This window comes from Crocodylus porosus, unplaced genomic scaffold (genome assembly GCF_001723895.1).
Source record: "Crocodylus porosus isolate Cpor-Errol unplaced genomic scaffold, CroPor_comp1, whole genome shotgun sequence".
NCBI classification, from domain to species: Eukaryota; Metazoa; Chordata; order Crocodylia; family Crocodylidae; genus Crocodylus; species Crocodylus porosus.
Window position 1 is genome coordinate 21236427 of NW_017728949.1, and position 19498 is coordinate 21255924.

A 19498-nucleotide genomic window follows, 5' to 3' on the forward strand; every position below is an offset into this window, starting at 1 on the left:
TTTAAGATTTTGTGCACTTGGGCCCGTGTTACATTTGGATAATCATCTTTTTAATTCCTTGAACAGACCCAAATGAATGTTGGTATATGTGAAGGAAAAAACATATTTGAATGTAATCCCTTTAAAAATATACTATTTAAAAGTTCTTATACAACAACACCCCAACCCTACTCTCCCTTTCTCCCTCGTTACATGTTATTTTCTTGTGAGGGGTTTGGGTAATTTTTTATCCAATTGGTGTTGGTACTATTTTCGCTGGTAAGTTCAACGCTTTGCATGTCGCACTCTTCCTGAAGTGTGGTGTTCACTCTACAAAAACATTTCTTCTCTTGCTTTTGTTTATCATAGATTATTGTTTTCATCTTTCACAGAACTGGGAAATACTTGAAGGCTTGGCAAATGCATTCCAGATTGAAGAACTGCTGTATTCATCCCCCTCTTCCTTCTTTGGAGAACTGACTTCTTTAAACAAAGATAAGGTAGGACATCACATATTAATAGCAAAATTTTATACCTTTCGAAGTAAACTGAGCCATAACTTATTCTGTCTCCCATGGTGTCTTTAACCTTTTTTCCCAGCCTCATACCAATTATGATGTAATTTTAAAACTGACTTGAAAATGACAGATTTTGATATGCTTGTTTCCAAAGCCTACATTACATAGTGACTGTTTTTATTAATAGAACAGTAATTAATTAATTAATTGTGGAAAATGTTTTTTGTTGAAATAGGCCATTTGCTTTAGTGAATCTTGTTGTTACATTAATTGGTAAATATACTATGTAGTTTAGAAATGCTTCAAACATACCCCAACCACCCCGAAGAGTTTGTGTATGTAGGACTTGATTACAGGGTAAATTACTGCCCTGGGTTAACTATCATGAGAAATCCTACTTAGAAATTGGTCTTACACTTCCCAAAAAATTGTTTTTGAAATCATGCATTTATGTTGACAGTTGGATAAAGTTGGAACAATTAGTCTCCCCATTGAATTCAAAGAGCTTGTAGGTTAATATTGGAATGAACCATTGTGATTGCCTAGTTAACATCCTGTGAAAATGTGACAGGAATTACCCATAATTCCTGATTTGAACTTCAACATATCTTTGTGTTAAGAGCAAAATAGAAACAATTAGTCCCTTTCCAGTGTTTTTTTTCTCTTCTCATACTTTAGACACAACTTGTGCAAATACTAGCAGTGAAATACTTGAGAAATAGTACTTGTGCAGAATTAAGTAAGCACATAAGTCTTTACAGGAATAATGACAGCACTTGTATTATTCCCTTCTCATTTTTTAAATTCTATATGTATTTGCATATAAGACAGCCCCTGAATAATTAGATTCTATATATGGGAAATGTATAAATCTGTTATAATTTTGCAGGCATGGAATCTAATTATTGGAGGTTTGCTTTGAATTTGTCCCATTTCCGGTGTTACAGCAGGGAAAATCCATCTTAGCTTCATAGTTGGTAGGGTCAGAAGGGACCTGAACAGATCATCAAGTCTGACCCCCTGCCATGGGCTGGGAAGAATGCTGGGGGTCAAACAATCCCAGCTAGGTGATTTTTTTTTTTTTTTTTTTCCTAGCCTCCCTTTGAACTCCCCCATGGTAGAAGCAAGCACCACTTCTCTTGGAAGTTAATTCTAGCTCCTAGCTGCCCTGGCTGTGAAGTAGTGCCTCCTGATGTCTAGCCTGAATCTACTCTCAGTCAACTTACGGCCATTATTCCTTGTTACTCCCGGTAGTGCACTGGGAAACAGAGACTCTCCTATTGCCTGCTGGTCCCCCTTGGCAAGTTTATAGATGGCCACCAGATCCCCTCTCAGCCTTCTCTTGGGGAGGCTGAACAGGCTCAGGTCCTGTAGCCTGCGCTCATAGGGTGTGCCCTACTGCCCCCTGATCATGTGAGTGGCCGTCCTCTGGACCCTCTCAATGCTGGCCACATCCCTCCTGAAGTGCAGCGCCCACAACTGGATGCAGTACTCCAACTGCGGCCTGACCAGTGTCGCATAGAGGGGGAGGATAAGCTCCTTGGCCCTGCTCGTGATGCATCTGTGGATGCATGACAAGGTGCTGTTAGTCTTCCTGACTGCATCCCCACATTGGCGGCCCATGTTCACCTTGGAGTCTATAATGACTCCAAGATCCTTTTCTGCCTCTGTGCTGACAAGAAGGGAGTTCCCAGCCTATAGGTATGCTGCTGGTTCTTCCTCCCCAGGTGCAGTACCCTGCACCTGTCAGTATTAAAACCCATCCTGTTCTCATCCACTCACCTCTGTGACCTGTCCAGATCTAGTTGTAGCCTGTCCCTCTCCTCTAGTGTGCCCACTTCTCCCCATATCTTAGTGTCATCTGCGAATTTGAGCAAGGTGGTTTTCACCCCCTTATCCAAGTCACTGATGAAGATGTTGAACAGTACGGGCCTGAGCCTTGGGGAACCCCACTGCCCACATCCCTCCAGGTTGAAAATGACATGTCTCAGTTGCACCAGGGCTCTGTGGAGCTGGTGTCCTGACACCCCACATGACTGGTCCTTGTGGATGACTGCACCTAAGACAGATTTAAATTGCTCAGCCAAAACTTTGGTCAGCAGCTTGTAGTTTAAAATTCAGAGGGGTGATCAGCCTCCAGTTCTTCAACTCCTCCCTCCCAACCTTCTTGTACAGGATGGGCATGAGGCCTCCCTCCATCCCCACTCCCAGTCAGCCCTCCTGAAGGCACTTTTGGAAGAGCTTCAGCAGGTTGGGGCCCACCAGATCCCAGAAGGTCAGGTAAAACTCCTTGGGCAGGCTGTCCAACCCAGGAGTCTTACTGTTCTTGAAACTCCAGAGGGCCCTCTTGAGCTCCTCTGGGTTCCAGTCCTTCTCCAGCTGCTGCTGCTCATCCTCCTCAAGGGTCTGGTTGAGGCTTCACAGGCACAGCTATATGGCCTCTGGGTTCACCGGCTTCTCTATGTACAGCTCCTGGTAGAAGGTGGCTGCTGTGACAAGCATGCCATCCTTTGACTGGTGCTCCACTCCTCCTCTGTCTCTTAGGCATGTCATGACCTTCTCCTTGCTTTTCTTCAGCCTGGAGAAGTAAGCAGATCATTCCTCCCCCTCCTCCACACAGGGGGCCCTGGCCTGGAAGATGTTTTTCCTGGCCTCCTTCCGGTACCAAGCACCGAGTTGGGCCTTCACCTCCCTCATGGTCTCCCTTATGTCCCAGCCCACCGCTGCTTGCCTGTGCAGGTTCTGTAACTTACGGGTCAAGCGCTTGTGTCGATTCTGGTGGAAGAGGGCCTGTTGCTTGCCTGCTCACTGGAAAAAGCCCCTGGTCCTCTTTTACTCTGGCCCACCACTTGGTCTGATTCTGATACAGGTCCCAGACATGTATCTTTTGCTTTTGTTTTCTCCTCTGTCCAAGAATACATGAGGGATTGTGGAGGAGGGTGTTTGGCCTGCTTGTTTTGATGCCTTCATCCTGCAGAGCACAAATTGATGATCTCTCCATATGTCAGATCTGCACGTAGTTCTCTGAATTCATTCCTGAAGCAGCAGCATCTGAAAGGGTTAGTAGCGTAATAACGCCCCTGTATAGGTTATCTGTAGCAAATGAACTTGGGACCCCTTTCTTTAAAAGGGAAGAGAAGTCACAGTACAGGGATTAGAAGTTAAGGAAAGCTGTTTAGGCAGAGTATATGTGGAGGGCAGATTTGAGTAGGTAAATCCAGAGGGAAGCTAAGCAGTAGTAGGTGTCTTGCAGCAAGCTTTGAACTTTTGCTTGGTGGCTTCACCTTTTGATCAAGGTGCTTTTTATAAGTACCTCATCTCTCTTCCACTCCTTCTATGCCTTTGTTGAATTATAAATAAGGAGCTGTCAGTAGTAGTAGCATCCCCAATATGTTTTCTTATAGTAATTCTGTTGTCTAGACAGCTGACTGCACCTTTTCTTTTACTGGTAGCTCCAAGCCTTTTGCTGCAGTCTACATTGACCTCTTGAAGAACAGAACACAGCATGTGGCAGATTTGTTCCAGCTGCTGCTTATGATATTGAGCTTTTCCCCTACCCCACCCCACCCCACCCCCCTAACCTCAGCTTCCTGATAAGTGGCTCTAGCCTCTTTCTCTACACCATGGATGTGCAGCCAGGAGTGTGGTCACTGAGGAGGAAGAAATAAATATTTAAAATATGTGAAGTTTTTTTAAACACAATTTTAATATTTTTTTTTTATAAGTCTTCTGAATTTAAAGGGAACAAAGCTACATTTTAGTCTCTTAGTATTTTTGTAAAAACCTAGGATTGCCAGGCATGATATTCTGAATTTTCCCTAAGTTTTCACTGCAGTTTTAGTTGTAAAGAGATTTTTTCCTAATTTTCTGCCCTAAGCTGTTGCATAGTATTGCTGTGAACTAACAGAAGACAATCTCATTTTACCTCCAAGTCAGCTGCTTCTCTGCGGATTGCACAGGTACTGCAGAGCTTCTAAGTACTACCAAGTAGAGAAGCTGACTGCCTCACAAAGACATTGGGTCTAAAGTAATTGCTTTGAGATTTGTCAAATAAAAGGCATGGTTACTATGCCCTTTATTATTACTATTAATAATGAAACCTGGTCATCTGTGTTTATACTAGCTCTTTTGAGCCCATCAACTCCCTTAGAATATTTTAATAAAGCAGGAGAGGAAAGACTTTTATGGCAGCAAGTCTAATTCAGTTTAATACATCTCTTGGAAGCTGGCTTTAGGGTCTGTTTCAATTCATATAAATTTCTAGTTGCCTATTTATGCATGGGTTTTTTGTGTATTTTAGATACAGTTGATCAGTTTAGTAGATGATGTAGTGATTCAAAATATCAGTGTCACCTTTATGAGGAAGAAAAAGTGCTAGTGAGAAGTGCCATAGAGATGGCATTGTAAAAGGAAAGACTTCCTTTGACTTCTTTATTTGCAAAAGTGGTAGAGCTCAGTTGCTGAGGTTACAATCTTTTGGTCAATTTACCTCCAACTTCCCTGTGAATGTCTCTGCCAATGATATCTGACCTATCCCTTCGGATTGCCAGCAATGGTGTTGGTATTCTTGATGCAGATGGATAGGCTCAGATCTATTCAGGTAGCTAGGATTCTAACTCTTGCTTACTTCAGTAGCATCAAGCCATGGCAGTACCTTTGTGGATATAGGCCTTAGTTTCTGGAGATCGATATCAAATCATAATTCATTTAAATGAGTTGACTGAGCTCTTTTGGGATGGTAATAGCTTGGCATCACTACTAACCTGCATTGAATTCAGACCACAGACTGAAGCCTCCTTTTACTCTGATGCATTTTGTCCTGACAGAATGAGGATTAGTTTCTTCATTTTATGCAAGAAGTCTGATCTTACTTAAAACAAAGGAAATTTCTACTTTTTGTGAATACTAAGAAAGTTTGAAAACACAAACTCTAAAGCTAAAAAATTAGGCAGATACAATACCCAAATATATTACTTTTATATTTATATTTATTATGATATTTAGCCATTTCATTTGGCTTGGGGTAAAGGAAAAAGGGGCTGTGCTAAATTCTCTGCCCTTTTGCATAGATCATTGTAGTAGAACATGGATATTTTGTGGGATTATATTCTTGAGCCCCCAGTAAAGATGATTTGTGGGTTTGTGACATAACTATGGGCATGCAGAGCCTCACCAACCAGTTTTGTAGGACCACTAAAGCGTTCTTTTTGCTGTGACTTTTTTATTTAAAAGGGTGCTGGTTTCAGATCTGCTACATAAAACAGTGCATGAGCTCTGAATGAAGAAGCAGCCTTCTTTTGAAGAAAAAGCTTCAGCAAACAGCTGAACAGATTGTTCTTAATTCAGTAAACTGCTGCAGATGATATGGGCTGCAAACTACCTGTATATGACTGATGTGGATTCCTACTGTGTAAACTAATCTCAAAAGTGCTGAAAAATAGGTCATTACTAGTGTCAGTCGCATTGATTTTTTGATGTTGGTAACACTTGTGTGCAGATTAGACAGCCGTCTCAGTAATAGCTTGCAGGCATTGGGCAAATGGCTAATTCGGGACAGAATTGCCTAGAGCTATGGATACATGACTCTTATGCTGGTGAAACTTATCCAAGTGTAGAGTTACTCCTGACTCAAGGGGTAGCTTTGTACTTCAGTAAAGTGACTGACACTAGTGGGCATGCCTCCTGATAGTTTTTTCCTAGTAAGAACATACAGGCCAGGGACAGAAATTACACAAACTGGTATAAATGATCAGAAACTGGTTCAAATGTGTGACACAACAGAAGTTCAGTGCAATTAAATTGCTTTCAAAATGGTTGAAATTTGTTTAAGATAAACCTGGATGGATGTAGTATCAGATTTTAATTGATTTAGGTTAAATCAGTTTATTGAACTTTGGTTCCAGATCGCCTCCTGATTTTTGAAGTTAACTCCCAGTTCCCCAGTATCCCAGGATGTTTTGCACCTCCCAGGAAACTGTCTGCCTCACAGGTTGGGTGCGCTAGCCTGGAGTGTCTGCTCCAGCTGAGCAGGGAGGCATGCTGTAGGACCCCTTGGCTTCTGGCCAGGGCCACTGTAGGCACGTGGCTGCATTTCTGGAATAAAAAATGAATACCTTTTCACTTGCTTATTGGTTCAATCTGTGCAGTTTAAACTAACCTGCAAAGAATTGATTCAGCATTGGGCTTTTTGACTTATGTCCTTAGCCATAGTAAAATACCTTCAAACAAATACAAGTGGAGCATATAAGAAAAAGCCCCAAAGGGTAATGGACTAGCTTCCAATATTTATTTGGGCCTTTTCAAATTGTACGGAAAGGCTTACTTTTAAAGCTACTCAAAAATTTAAGACAAGGTTCTCCCCCAAACAGCATGTGGGGAAAAACTCTCATTTTACATTTGCACTCAAGGAAACCTTATTAAATACATTGGCTGTCATTAAGCTGCTGCCAAAAGCCTGATGTGGTCCATAATAGAAACCAACTATGAAGTTGATTAAATGTAGCCAACACTGAGCATGACTTCAAAACACACAGCCCATATTTGGCCAATGTGTTGATGGGAACCTACCACAAGGATAGGGTAGTGTGGTCTGTCTGAATAAGATGTATGGTAGTACCTATGGAGCGCAGTCCCCCTCAGCACTGACCCCTTTTTATGTTACGGTGAGCCGCTACATGGCATACATTTCCACTTCCACCAACTTCAGTCTCACACCAGAGCTGTGTTTTTTCCTGTTTCCAATAGTTTCTGTTTCTTTACCAGCCATAAATGTCTTGGGCTTGGGCCTGCACATAGGGTGCCTGCCAGATGGATTTGGGAGTATCTGAAGTCCCAAGCTGAAAAGACTGAGGTGGAGGACACTTGCTGGTTATAGTGCCACATAAGGGTTTGGAATGATTGAGTTTTGCCCAATTGATAGCATTCAGAACTGATTTGGGTAATTTGACCTGGGATATGAACAATTATCCAAAAAAATTTGAGGGGGGTGTAGGTGTATGCATGTAAAATGCATCAATTCTGGATGAACTAAGTCTATGGGTACTGTATCTAAATGTCTACAGCTATGTTTATTTCAATGTCAGTGTTTTCAAATTTGCTTCTCACTTCTGTGTGCTCAAGGAGAACAGGATCTGACAGTGAGCTGGGGGGAGACAGAAGTTGGGGGGCAAAAGGGCTACCTGATTCCCACCCCCAATTTATTTTCCCTGCTGTAGCAATGGGAAGGTGACAGACTCAAAGCAAATCTCCAATCATTAGATTCTACACCTGGAATATAATAATAAATTGATATATTTTCCATATATAGAATCTAATGATTGGGGGTTGCTTTGTATTAAAGGACATCTTTTATATTCAAGTAAATATGGTAACTGAGAAATTTTATTTTTTTTCATAAACTTTGATATAACACTTCCCCTTTAACTGTGTGTTCTCTGTGAACTTGCTTGTACTGCCAAGAATACTCAAGATGATCTATTCTTGCTGTTTAGGAAAATGTTATGACTGTGTACTGCTGGTCTTTATTCCTTTGCACTGCAACATTGGTTAGTTATTTAATATGTTGCCTTTTTATATTTCAACAAGTACAAAAGGCTTTGAAGCTACAGTACTAAAGTTTTCCAGAAGTTCTGTTAGCTGTTACTTACAGTTTATTTTTTACATTAAAACAACCCTCTTTTAACTACAAACTATTTTATTTGGGATTTTACTATAGCACTGTTGTTTAGAATTTTTCTTATACAGATTGCTAGGAAGAATGCAGGTTATTGCTACATAATGTTGCAGAGCTATAGCTGTGCAGTAGGCTTCCTTTTGCCAGATTTACATATGAGCTTGGGTTTTTTTGGTTTTTTTCTGAGACATCTAGATTCTTGTGGTATTGTTATTTAAAGTGAAAGGGAATCAATATTTTATTCCCTGAAGCTCCACTTTCATATCTTCTGTGTTCAGATTTAATTCTCGTTGGCAAGAGCACCTGCCTTTCTTTGAAAAGGAAAATTAGTAATGGTGGTTCTGGACCTGAATGTCAAAGTGTTGGGTCAGTGTGTTCCAGCTGATGCATTAAGAAATTGTTGCGACAACAGAAGTTGAGTGAATATATTGGGCATTATTCTGATGAAATTTCTGTGTGTGCTGAAACCATAACGAAAAGAATGTAATGGCATAAAAGGTGGAAAATATTTGCTAGGTTTTTAAGAGCTTTCCCAATGCAGGATACATCTTGGTGCCCATAAAAAGTCTGTATTCTTAATTTTGAACACAGCAGAAGGCATATTATTTTAAAAATGACATTTAAGTTGATGTGTTAGTTCAGCTCTGGGTCTTTTATTGAAAAAAGGAATCCTTTCACTTAACTATTGAGCTGTAACTTTTACAAATTCCTGCCATATAACTAAACCCTACTTCAAAAAAACAGAAGGATACAATTTGAATTCTAATTACCTAAATGGAGATAATTTATTGGATAAGAATGTCTGAAAAAGTAACAGACACTGTAAAACTGTGGCTTGACGCATGTATATGTATGAACTCAAAAAATCCATTCCTTTCCTCTTCTGTGTTCTTATGACAGGGTATTTTGTAGAATTTGGAGATCTGACTGGATCTGTTTGTCTTGATGCATCTAGGACATTAGGCTTGCACCAATATCTCTTGGGTATCAGAAAATTTTAAATCTGACTGGGCTGCACTGTGAGCACTTTTGCTGTGGTGACCTTGAACTTGTAGCCTCTGGGCTGTCAACCATGCACCTTAGTGCCCACACTCAAAAGTTGTTAACTGTATTTACCTGAATCCAAGATTTTTTTTCTCCATTCAACATGGGGGTGGGTGGAAGGAAGGGGGTGGAAGAAACCTTATTTTAGATTTGAGTACCACCTGGGACAGGTGGTGTCTGCTGTTCTGACTCCAGCCCCCACCCAAGAGTGGGGGAGACTGCACAGTGGCAGGTGAACTGTTGTCACTCCAGCTGCAGCCCCAATGTTGAGGCTGGGGCTGAAGTTGCCATTGCTGCTGCCTGGTTAGTGCTGGGGTCAGAGCTGCTGCATAGATTAAGCGGCGGACGTGGGGAGGAGAGGGGAAGTTCTGTGGGGCAGGCATTGAGGTGGGGTTTACAGTTGCTGGGGGACAGGTAGTTTTGAGGGTAGCTATCTGTCCCCTGCTGCTGCTTTCCCCACTTCATGACCCCTTGCTGCTGCTGCTTTTCCTGCCACAGCCTTGGGTGGGGGGCTAGGGGGTGTGAATTTAAGGCGACCTTCCAATAATTAGGTTCTATACATATAAAAGTTTTGTTTTAGTTTTCTAATTTTCCATGCATAGAATCTAATTACAGGGGCGTGGGAGGCTGTCTTAAATTGGAAATAATTTTGGATTCAGGTAAATGGGTAAATAAGTTGTTAAATATTGGAAGGCTTGCAATATTTGCGTGCCACTGGAAAAGAAAACAGTAGTGTTTTTACTTTCATAAAATATACACATTGCTATGAATAGACCTCCATTTTGTGGTTTGAAAAGTGAAGCTTGCAATTCCTCAAGAGCAGTTTTGACAAAGCACAGCTGTTATGACTTCCAAAAGTCTATTTTACTTTTTTAATTTTTTTAATTAAACAGTTTTGCTTTGTCACATTCAGGATTATCATTATAACCTTTTTCTCATGGTTTTATTCCACGATGCTCAGTTTGTTCCAGTTGTCTTTTCTTTGTACTATATTTGGTAAGTGAACAGGGATGGATGGTGTGTTTGTCTCAGATAATGTGCAGTTTGGCCTGTAACAGTGAGTCGTCGTCCCCCCCCCCCCGAAGTACAGTAGCTTTATAGCTAGAAGCATGAAGGGAACAATTTAAAAATAAAAATTGAAATATGCAAATAACTTTCTGAAATACAACTTACGTTAATGTTTGATATGAATTTTAGCAGTCAGATATCAGAACCCTCTCCTGCACTGAGGGTGTTTTGTAACAGTATGTTTTATTGCCAACCTTTTACTTTAGCTTCAATTGGCACTTCAGGGTTTTTCTTTCTCTCCTATAGGAAGAGAGGAGTAGGAGCTGTAAGAAAATGCTGGGATCAGAACGTGGTGTGGTGGAAGAATGGTTATCAGAATTCAAGGTAAGCTTAGGCTGATGAATTGCAATGTTTTTTGTTACGGGTAATGTTAAGAATGCTAATTAGTAAACATTAAAAATCAAAAGAAACTTCAACAGTATTTTAATCTTTTGTATTTTTGCATAGCACAGATGTCTGTATAAAGGTATTAAAATAAAAAGCAGAGGTTGAAATACAAATATTAATTTAGTTTATTATAATGGTGAAAACGTTATAGCCTGCTGTGTAGATCTGCTTTCAAAACACATCATGCTATTTAAATCAATGTTATTAGAATGTAAAAGGAAACCAACTACTTTAAGCAAGTTTAACTTTGATAAACAATTTGTTATTAAAACTTTAAATATTGTTTGCCCAGTTTAAAATTCCAGTGGAAATGGCTGTTAAACAGCTATAACTTCCTCTTCAGAATTTACGAACTCTCTAGTTCTTGTCACTAGAAACCTGAAAGTGTTGCTATAGTTGAAAAAGCAAAGACAAAAATAAGCTGTCTTCATTGCTTATTGCTTTCTGAGCTGAGAAAAATATCAAAGTAGTTCATAAATAGTAATGATTACTTTTGATTGTTATTAATCTTTCCTTTTGAATAAGCTGGTCTTAGGTTGTGTCAGTAGTACCAGTGTTTAAGCTGATGGTGCAGTTTCGTGTCCTTGTCAACATATGAGAATTTGGGAGATGCTAGTGCAGAATTTCTGCATGGGAGATCAGAGTAATGCAAGGATCTGATGCGACATGGTTGCCTGTGAGACAAGTGATGTTGTCCATGATCACTTGCTTTGTGTTGCTCATGGTTCTCATGTAAGTTTAGGATAATATAAAGTGAAGGTTTGGGCAAATAACGTTAAGATTGGTATTACTGGTATTTATTATAATAGGTTCTGAGCTATTTAGGGATCTAAGCCTGTGATTCACTGAATGCTTTCAACTGCTGCTGAAACTAATAGGAATTGGTCTGGAAAGAACTAAATTCCATCCTTATAACAAGGAGTTGTGGATTTCAGTCTTGACTGAGACTCAGGTTTGAAATTACTGTGTTTACTGTTGTTGGAATGAGGCTTAGTGCTTTCATAGTAATATGTCAATATATGGGAATTTTCATTCTCACCTACTCATCACAGTAATTGCTGTGCCTGTTTGTTTGTTTTCTCTTTAGGCATTACCTGAAACTCAAATCTCCAGTTATGCAGCAACACTACACCGGAAAAAATCACTGGTGCCAGCTCTTTATAAGGTCATTCAAGACCCAAACAATGAGGTAGGAGACTCCCAAAATCTCTTCTCCCACCAAAATAGAAAATAGTGTTGAAGAGCCTGAATGTTGTTCCTCTGTTCTCAGGGGTTGATGCAGTTGCTTCTTCCACTTATACTTTTCAATGTCATCTTGTTAAGATGTAAACTGTTTTTTCTTAAAATTGTTGAATGCTGCTGCTTGCTTTGACTGGTCAGTGTGGCATACCACCTTTTACCCATATCTTATGACGTTACAGTCTATTTGATTGTACTTTCTTCTGTTATTAGGTTACCACGAACCAGAATGTCAAAAGGAGTGTTCATTTTGCCATGATCTGGATCTGTTTGTCTTGATGCATCTAGGGCATTAGGCTTGCACCAATATCTCTTGGGTATCAGAAAATAAACCACTTAATGACTTTTGGCCCTTGTTCTCTTTCCTCTTTTTACAGTTTCTTTTGAACTTTTATGTTCCGAGAATCAGTCATCCCTCTGTCCTGTGTAAAAAGCAGAATAGCTAAAGGGATGTTAACTCTTTTATTTTCACAGATTTGTTCCTCTAAACATTAAGAAGCACATCAGAAAATGATTTTAAAAGTCTGCTACTGGTCTATGGGAAAACTTTTAGTGTTCATAAGTTTAAAAATTGTTGTGATGTTTGGGGTGTTTGTGAGTGACTGTATCGTCATATAGTCTGGAAGCTCCTAGTAAACTAATAGCTGTATCAGAGAGGTCTGCAAACAAAGCTGAATTTGGATTAAGTTTGTTTGGCCATTGTTAAACTTCTCTGTGGTCCATATGGGAGCTGAGAGACTTTTTATACATGCAGAACTTGCATACATTTCATTGATTTCCTTTTTTTCCTTTCTGAAGTATTTAGCCTTTAAGCAGAGGCCAATCTTGTAAAGTTGCAATAGAAAAGTCACTTCAACCAGTTACTTCACTATTTAAAGGGGAAAAAATCTTTTCTAATTTTTAATCTTCATTGTGCCTTGATTTAGGCCTATTAAGTTTCAAATGGGATAGAACTTTGGTATTGCCTCTACTAGTGTCATACAATGCTGTTTGTAGATGTGTTTCATAGATATAGTTTCTACTGGTATGTTAGTGCTCTCTTCTCCTGGCCCCCACCCCCCATTCATCCCTTGCAGATTTTTCATCCCTCATCAGTATTTTTTGTTGTCAAAGGTATCTTTTTCCTCTTCTAGTCCCTCTTCCCCTCCACCCCCCCCTCCTGTTTCCTTAATTTAAAGAGAGTTTGTAGTGGCACTCTGATCTGTGAAAGAAAATACTTTTTTCTTAACTGCTGTTTTTTGGGCATCTGAAAATGTGCTAGGTAATTTTCAAGACCACAGTCCCAGCCTGGACAATTTTTATATTTATTATAACAGCTGATTTTGATAATGTTACCTTTGGATAGGATTTACTATTTTAAACTAAAACAGGACTTGTTCTTTAATATTTTTGCAACCCTTTGAACATGCGAAGTCTGTACAAGTACTAAGTATTATTATAAATACGCTAAAGAGAACAGCAGGTGTTCAACACAGAACAAAGCTATGTGGGTTTTTTTTTCCATCAAGGGGAATAAAATTGACTGACTTGTGATGTTGTTATTAAAATCCTGCCTTAAATAGGAGAGTCTTGAAGTAGCGTCCTTGCTTTATATGGATGGAAAAATCCATGTATGGTATTCCAGAACACAAGATTTTTTTTTTCCACTCTTGCCCACATTGCTGCTGCTAAGATCTGTACCTCTTTTGCTTCAGCTGTTAGAAAAGAAAAGAAAAGAAAAGAAAAAAGCCTTTACTTCAGTGGGACTATTAGTTGTAAACCTTGATACCCAAGATGGCTATATAAGGTCCTTTGCATAAGGATTGCCATGGGATTTCCATGGGAGTGAACAACTGTTGGGTTAAGAAGTGGTGTGTTTCAGCATATACAATGTCCTGTATTACTAAAAACTAATTTTTTTTCCCCATCTTTGTGCTGTATGTGGGAAATGGTTATTCTGTTAAGACATATTAATGTTGTGTTAATGTTTTGATCAGTAATAGTATCTTTGAATGCTTATAAGAGTCTGAATATATATGTACAGAAACTAGATATTTTGGCCATGTACATTTCTCATACATTCAGAGTAATTAATTATAAAGAGAGGAATAAGGTTCCCAAAGTCAATAAAGCCTGTGATTTTATTTTTTTTTTAATACTTTGCAACAAAAAGGATCTTCCTGTCCTGAAGAAATGCAAATAACTGATAGCCTGGAATGGAATTTTTTTGTCACTAGAATGTTGACTAAAAGTCCCCCTTTTTATCAGACAAGTCTGGGCTCTCTTTTGACTGTACCTCTAAGTTGCTGTTTGAACTTGAGCTAGTCCAATAATATCTGTGCTTCAGTTCCCTCTGTTAGGTCACAGCATCACGTATGTGTTGATTTATAAGATAAAGTTTTTCTATCATTTTAAAAACTTTAAAATAAATTGAAGGTTGTAGACCTTGACCTTATGAATTGACTCAGATTTTATCAGGTGTCTTTCCTTTGTCTTCCCTAGGTTTTAGATCAGGCCTCCAGTCACATGGGCAGTAATCTTGGTTACATGCACTGAATCTAGGTATCCCCAGTGGAAATAAGCCTTGCAGTTCATAGGATGTCAAATTCGTTAAAAAGATGGTTTGTTTGGTCTTAAACTTTCCAAAACTTATTGACATCCTAGGACAGGGTTGCTCAACCCATAGCCCTTGGGCTTGATCCAGCCAGTGGAACAGTGTCACCTAGCCCACTGTGCTCCAGCCACAGGTTTAGAAATTTGGTATTGGAGGAGTAGTTGTTGCTCCCCTGCTGCTAAATTTTGAGACCCATGGTGAGCCCCACAAGCCAGATGGCATGGTCCTGTGTGCCAGATCAGGCATGGAGGGCAGTGTGGGACCTGATCCTGGCACACAGGGTTGGCTCTGTGCCACTTACACAGCTAGCAACTTTTTGCAAACACAAGCCACAGCTTACAACCCAGGTTTGTATGGCTAAAAGGTTGAGCACCACTGTTCTAGAAGAATAAAGCACTCTTGCACTGAATAGGTAGGATAGGGGCTATGGCAGTGTTCACTTTGTCTTGCTGTCCTGCCAGCATACCGCAATTCTTTTCCAATATATCACTCTTAGTGGCATGAAGATAAGTCTTTCTTTAAGCCCATTCAATTCCTGGTCTTTCCTAGGATCTGCCAACAAGGGTGCTAATATATCCAGTTGTGGTTTTGCATTGTAGATGCCTATGAGAGTGTATCTACCCGTTTACTTTACTGTGGAGTTGACTAACTAGCTCCACAGTAAAGCAGCACCATCTACATATGTGGCAGTATTAGGGTGCAGTAAATCTAATTAACTCTGCCCTAAGATAGTAGTGTTGAGAACCATGGTATCTTAAGGTGGAGTACTTAACTCTTGCCAAAACAGACATGTAGGTGGTGATGGGCTGACTGGGGCAGGAGTGTGCTAAAGTGCAGAGGCTGCCTGCTCCCTAGCTCTGCACTTTAGCACCCTAGTGCCCCAGCCAGCCCCTCCATTGCCCAGTACCACCACCAAGAGCTTAGGGCTGACCCCCCAGGCCCCCTACCAGCCCAGAGCTGCTTCACGCTGGTTCAGATGGCTGCCGTTCTAGGCACATGTGTAGACACTGAGCCCAGGAGCAGCTGACTGGCGTAAACTGCACTGGAGTTTATCTCATCACCTTAATGGCATGTGTAGAGGTACCTTGTATGTATTTGTACAAATTATTTCAAAAGAGAAGGCTTATGGTAACTTTAAGCTATTCTGTCCTTTTTTTTGGTAGCTCCTGGAGCCTGTCTGCCACCAGCTCTTTGAACTCTATCGTAGTTCAGAAGTTCGGCTAAAGAGATTCACTTTGCAGTTTTTGCCAGAATTGATCTGGGTTTATCTGCGTCTTACTGCCAGCAGGGATAGACAGAGTAATGGTTGCATTGAAGCATTGCTTCTTGGGATTTACAATTTGGTAAGTGAGATAAGAGATGGGTGAGAACAGCTTTTATATGCTTTTACATTAGTGAGGAATAAAAAATAAAATGAAGCTCAGGAATATCACAAGAACAAAATATTAAAAATGGTAACGTAATGATATTTTTAACTTGAAGGTAAAACCAGTTTAATGTACATTTAGTGAAAGTACGTTTGTAGGACTATCTTTTACAAGCTTGTAAATCAGATTGATTTCCCCTGCATAGGGCTTACTGTTCTGATTAACATTGATTCCAGTTCTTCTTAGTATTTTGTTGCCTTTGTATATTTTTGTTTGCAAGAAAAATGTAGTAGTTCTTGTTTTTTAAAAGTCTAACAGTTGACACTTACCGAGAGCCTTTTCTCAGTTATGCTAAATCAGGCCTGTCCAACTGGTAGCCTGTTGGCCACATGTGGCTCCTGCTTGGCCACTGCTCTGGCTGTAACAGCAGCTGGGGGCTTTGGGCTCTCCCTCTCCTCCAGTGCAGCACATGGAAGGGGTGCCCATGTGGGTGCATGGTGCAGTACTGGGCAGTGATGCGTATCTGCAATACAATGGTGAGTGCAGTGGTGCCTGCGCAGCCTTTGGGGCATGTGGCTCTTGTTGGTCTGGCCTACAGGGCAGGTGACCTCCAGCTGCTTGGAAGATGAACAGCCCTGTGCTAACTCAGTCTTTTCATGCAGGGCTTTTTCTGTTGCTTTTTCTCAACATATTTTAAGGAGAAAAATAGAGACTAAAGCAGCATTTGGCCACAAGTCGTGCACAGAAGGGGACTCATAACTGTAATTGAGAAACCTAAAACAAAATGTTATTCCAGCTGAAAACTTGTATTTGGTGGTCAGTTTTAAGGGTGATTTCAGTGTCAGAAAAAAACGTTGTCATAGACATTAAATTATGTAGATTGGGGTGGCCATCTGTGAACAGCCCGTATATGGCATCTGGCAAATGCTAGAAGGAGCAGGGAACACTGGTAGACGGGGCAAGAAGCAGGAAGTAGAGCAGCAGTTGGGCAGGGAGCACAGGGTGGGAAGCAGTGAGCAAGACAGCGAATTTAGATAAAAGAAGAGGATTGGCATGCCAGTTGGGGAGAGTGCGGGGCTAATTTGTAGCGTGTCTGCTAAAAAGGTTGGCCCCACTGATGTAGATCTTGCAAATATATATTCTTAATGTTGCATCAGTTTTTATTAGGTCAGTTATTAGCAATGTTATCAAGTTAGGCCCTTTCCTATAATGAAAATTTCAGCTTTTACAGGCCTTTGATGTAGCCTGTCCTAAAATTGTCCTTTTTCTAATCCATTACAAATTTTCTTTTGCCAAGGTGTGTTCTTAAATATTTTTTCTTTATATCCTTGGTAAGCATGATATGGCTCAGCTGATTTATTTTATCTCTTGTTATGTTGTTATAAATCCAAAATAATTTCAATAAAATCAAGATACTGATTTTATGCTGATGTATATGATATCAAAGCCTGACTAGCAGCTTTTTATTTTTATCTTTTGGTGAGAAGTAGTTCATATTTCTGTCATTGGAGTCAGTTTACATGAAGATGCTTTAGCTGGTCCTTCTAGAACTCATGTAAATGATTCACACATGCATGAGCTCAGCAGTTTAGTACTGTATTGCTACGTTTTCTGCAGACTGAAATAGAAGGAGAGGTTTTAAATGTTTGAAGCAGTCCCCATTTTTACCACTAGTGACAGAAATCAATAGATATTCACTCAGCTACACCTTAATATCCTTCTTTGTGACGTAGTAATTTTGCTGGTATCTTTCTCATGAAAAATACCAGATACAAACAGAAAAACAATCCTGTTTACCCCTTTTCTTTAAAAAAGGGGGAAAAAAGAAAATGAAAGTGCATGAGGAATTATTTAAATCCAGACAAATGACTTTACAAATGCTATCAACTTTAGTCTTCCCCTCTCTCTTCCATAAAGCTCTATTTTTATTTCAAATAGAATAATTAATTTCTAGTATGTTAGAAATTTCATAGTAGAATGGTAGAATATGGAGAGAGCAGTATTTGACATTTTATATGGGGTTACTCCATAATAAATTAAAATTGCTATGCTGTAACACAAGCAAACTAGCAGTCTTTAAGCAAATAAAAACTTTAATATGAAAGCTATCTGAAAATGTTGTCGGTCTTTCACTGCCCTTGCCAGTATATTTGTTAGAAACCCTGCCAGTTGCCTTGTTTTCAACTTTTTCCCTTTGATAGATTTATTAAGATATACTACTTTTTGCCAATAAATGACTTATCAGCTGTTGCACATTTATACTTTGTGGCCTTCACCTTCAGTCTTGTTCCATTATATAATTTTTGTGCTTTATAAATGTTGTAACTGAAAAGATTTTTCATTCATTTCTGATTCCTTGAGGAATGTGTTGTTTCAAAGCCTGTGTTTGTTGCTTCAGTATGGTGCCAATAGGTGCTGTACTGAGATGTTCTGTTTGTGCTGTCTTTGACAACAGTGCAGTTTTGTGGAACTGGACAATAAATTAGCTGTCAGTAGAGCTTAGAGATATGCACAATTGCCATAGTTAGGGAGGTACCTCCAGAACCAGTTACCGCTGTTGCTGGGCATAACTTGGAATGTCTCGTTATACCACTCCTTACCTGTACTTGAGTAGTGTAGACACACTCAAAGGGAGGAAATGCTCCATTGTAAATAGGCTTGGATACAGATTTTTCAAAGCAACCTGTGGTAGTGGAGTCATTCCTGTTGTTTTTGGTATTTTTTTAATGGCAAGTATAAAAAAAATTGTAAGTAAATTACTTTGCAAGGAAAAAAGGTCTTGATTTATTATTTGTTTTAACTGTCTTTGCCATAAGAAAGTTCATAGAAGATTCCAAATCCTGTTTCCTTATGTCTTTCACTACTGCAGGAAATTGCTGATAAAGATGGGAACAATAAAGTTTTATCATTCACCATCCCTTCGTTATCCAAGCCGTCAATATACCATGAGGTAAGAATGAAGCCATGATAAGTTAAAACTGGATTCAGTAAGGCAGGGGTTAGCTACCTACGGCCTGTGGCTAAATACAGCCTACAAAGAGATTGGATCCAGTCTGCATTTTACTAAGGGCACCATCAATTTCCCAGTTGTTAGATTTGGTCCAGGTTTTGCTAATAGCATGCCAATTGCTTCTAGCTGCCTTAGCCAGCTGCTACAATCTAGGTGGAGGGTTGCTCTTTACTGCAGCCTCTGTTCACTGTTGCTGGAGTGGCAGGAGAGGAGTGCTGGCCTATGGCACTGGGTTACAAGCTATGGCTTGTGTTTGCAAAAAGTTGCTGGCTGTGTAATAAGGACTGAAAACTGGGTCCAGTCAATGTCAGAAATAAATACCCTGCATATATCTTCAAAGAATGTTCAAAGCTATAATGTTTTTGAAATGGTGTAACCTAATCTAAATGTAATGGAAGAAGGTGAAGATAGATAAATGAGCATGAAGGGAAGTTTCATTTCTACTGTTTTTGTTTAGATATGGCTGATTCCCAACCAAGGGGAAGAACTTGACCAGGAATTCTTAGGTCAGCTCATGGAGGTAGTGAAGTCTAAGGATGTGGTAGTCATGGGGGACCTGAACTTCCCAGACATCTGCTGGGAAGAGAAGTCAGCCAGGTCTGGCAGCTCATGCAGGTTCCT

The 19498-nt window shown here is 39.9% G+C and overlaps 1 protein-coding gene across 2 annotated transcripts in view; it reads left to right on the forward strand.

The window, feature by feature from the left end:
- Positions 1 to 249: 249 nt before the first annotated feature.
- The window catches only part of FAM126B (family with sequence similarity 126 member B), a 55596-nt gene continuing 36347 nt past the window's right edge, over positions 250 to 19498 (forward strand). The window contains exons 1-5 of one of the 2 annotated variants that reach the window (XM_019554123.1): positions 250 to 479; positions 10528 to 10605; positions 11756 to 11857; positions 15664 to 15843; positions 18737 to 18817. In XM_019554123.1, the coding sequence (XP_019409668.1) occupies positions 10555 to 10605; positions 11756 to 11857; positions 15664 to 15843; positions 18737 to 18817 (414 nt within the window). In that variant the 5' untranslated portion in view covers positions 250 to 479; positions 10528 to 10554. The remainder of the gene's footprint in view (positions 480 to 10527; positions 10606 to 11755; positions 11858 to 15663; positions 15844 to 18736; positions 18818 to 19498) is intronic. The other variant, XM_019554122.1, reaches the window with a different exon arrangement.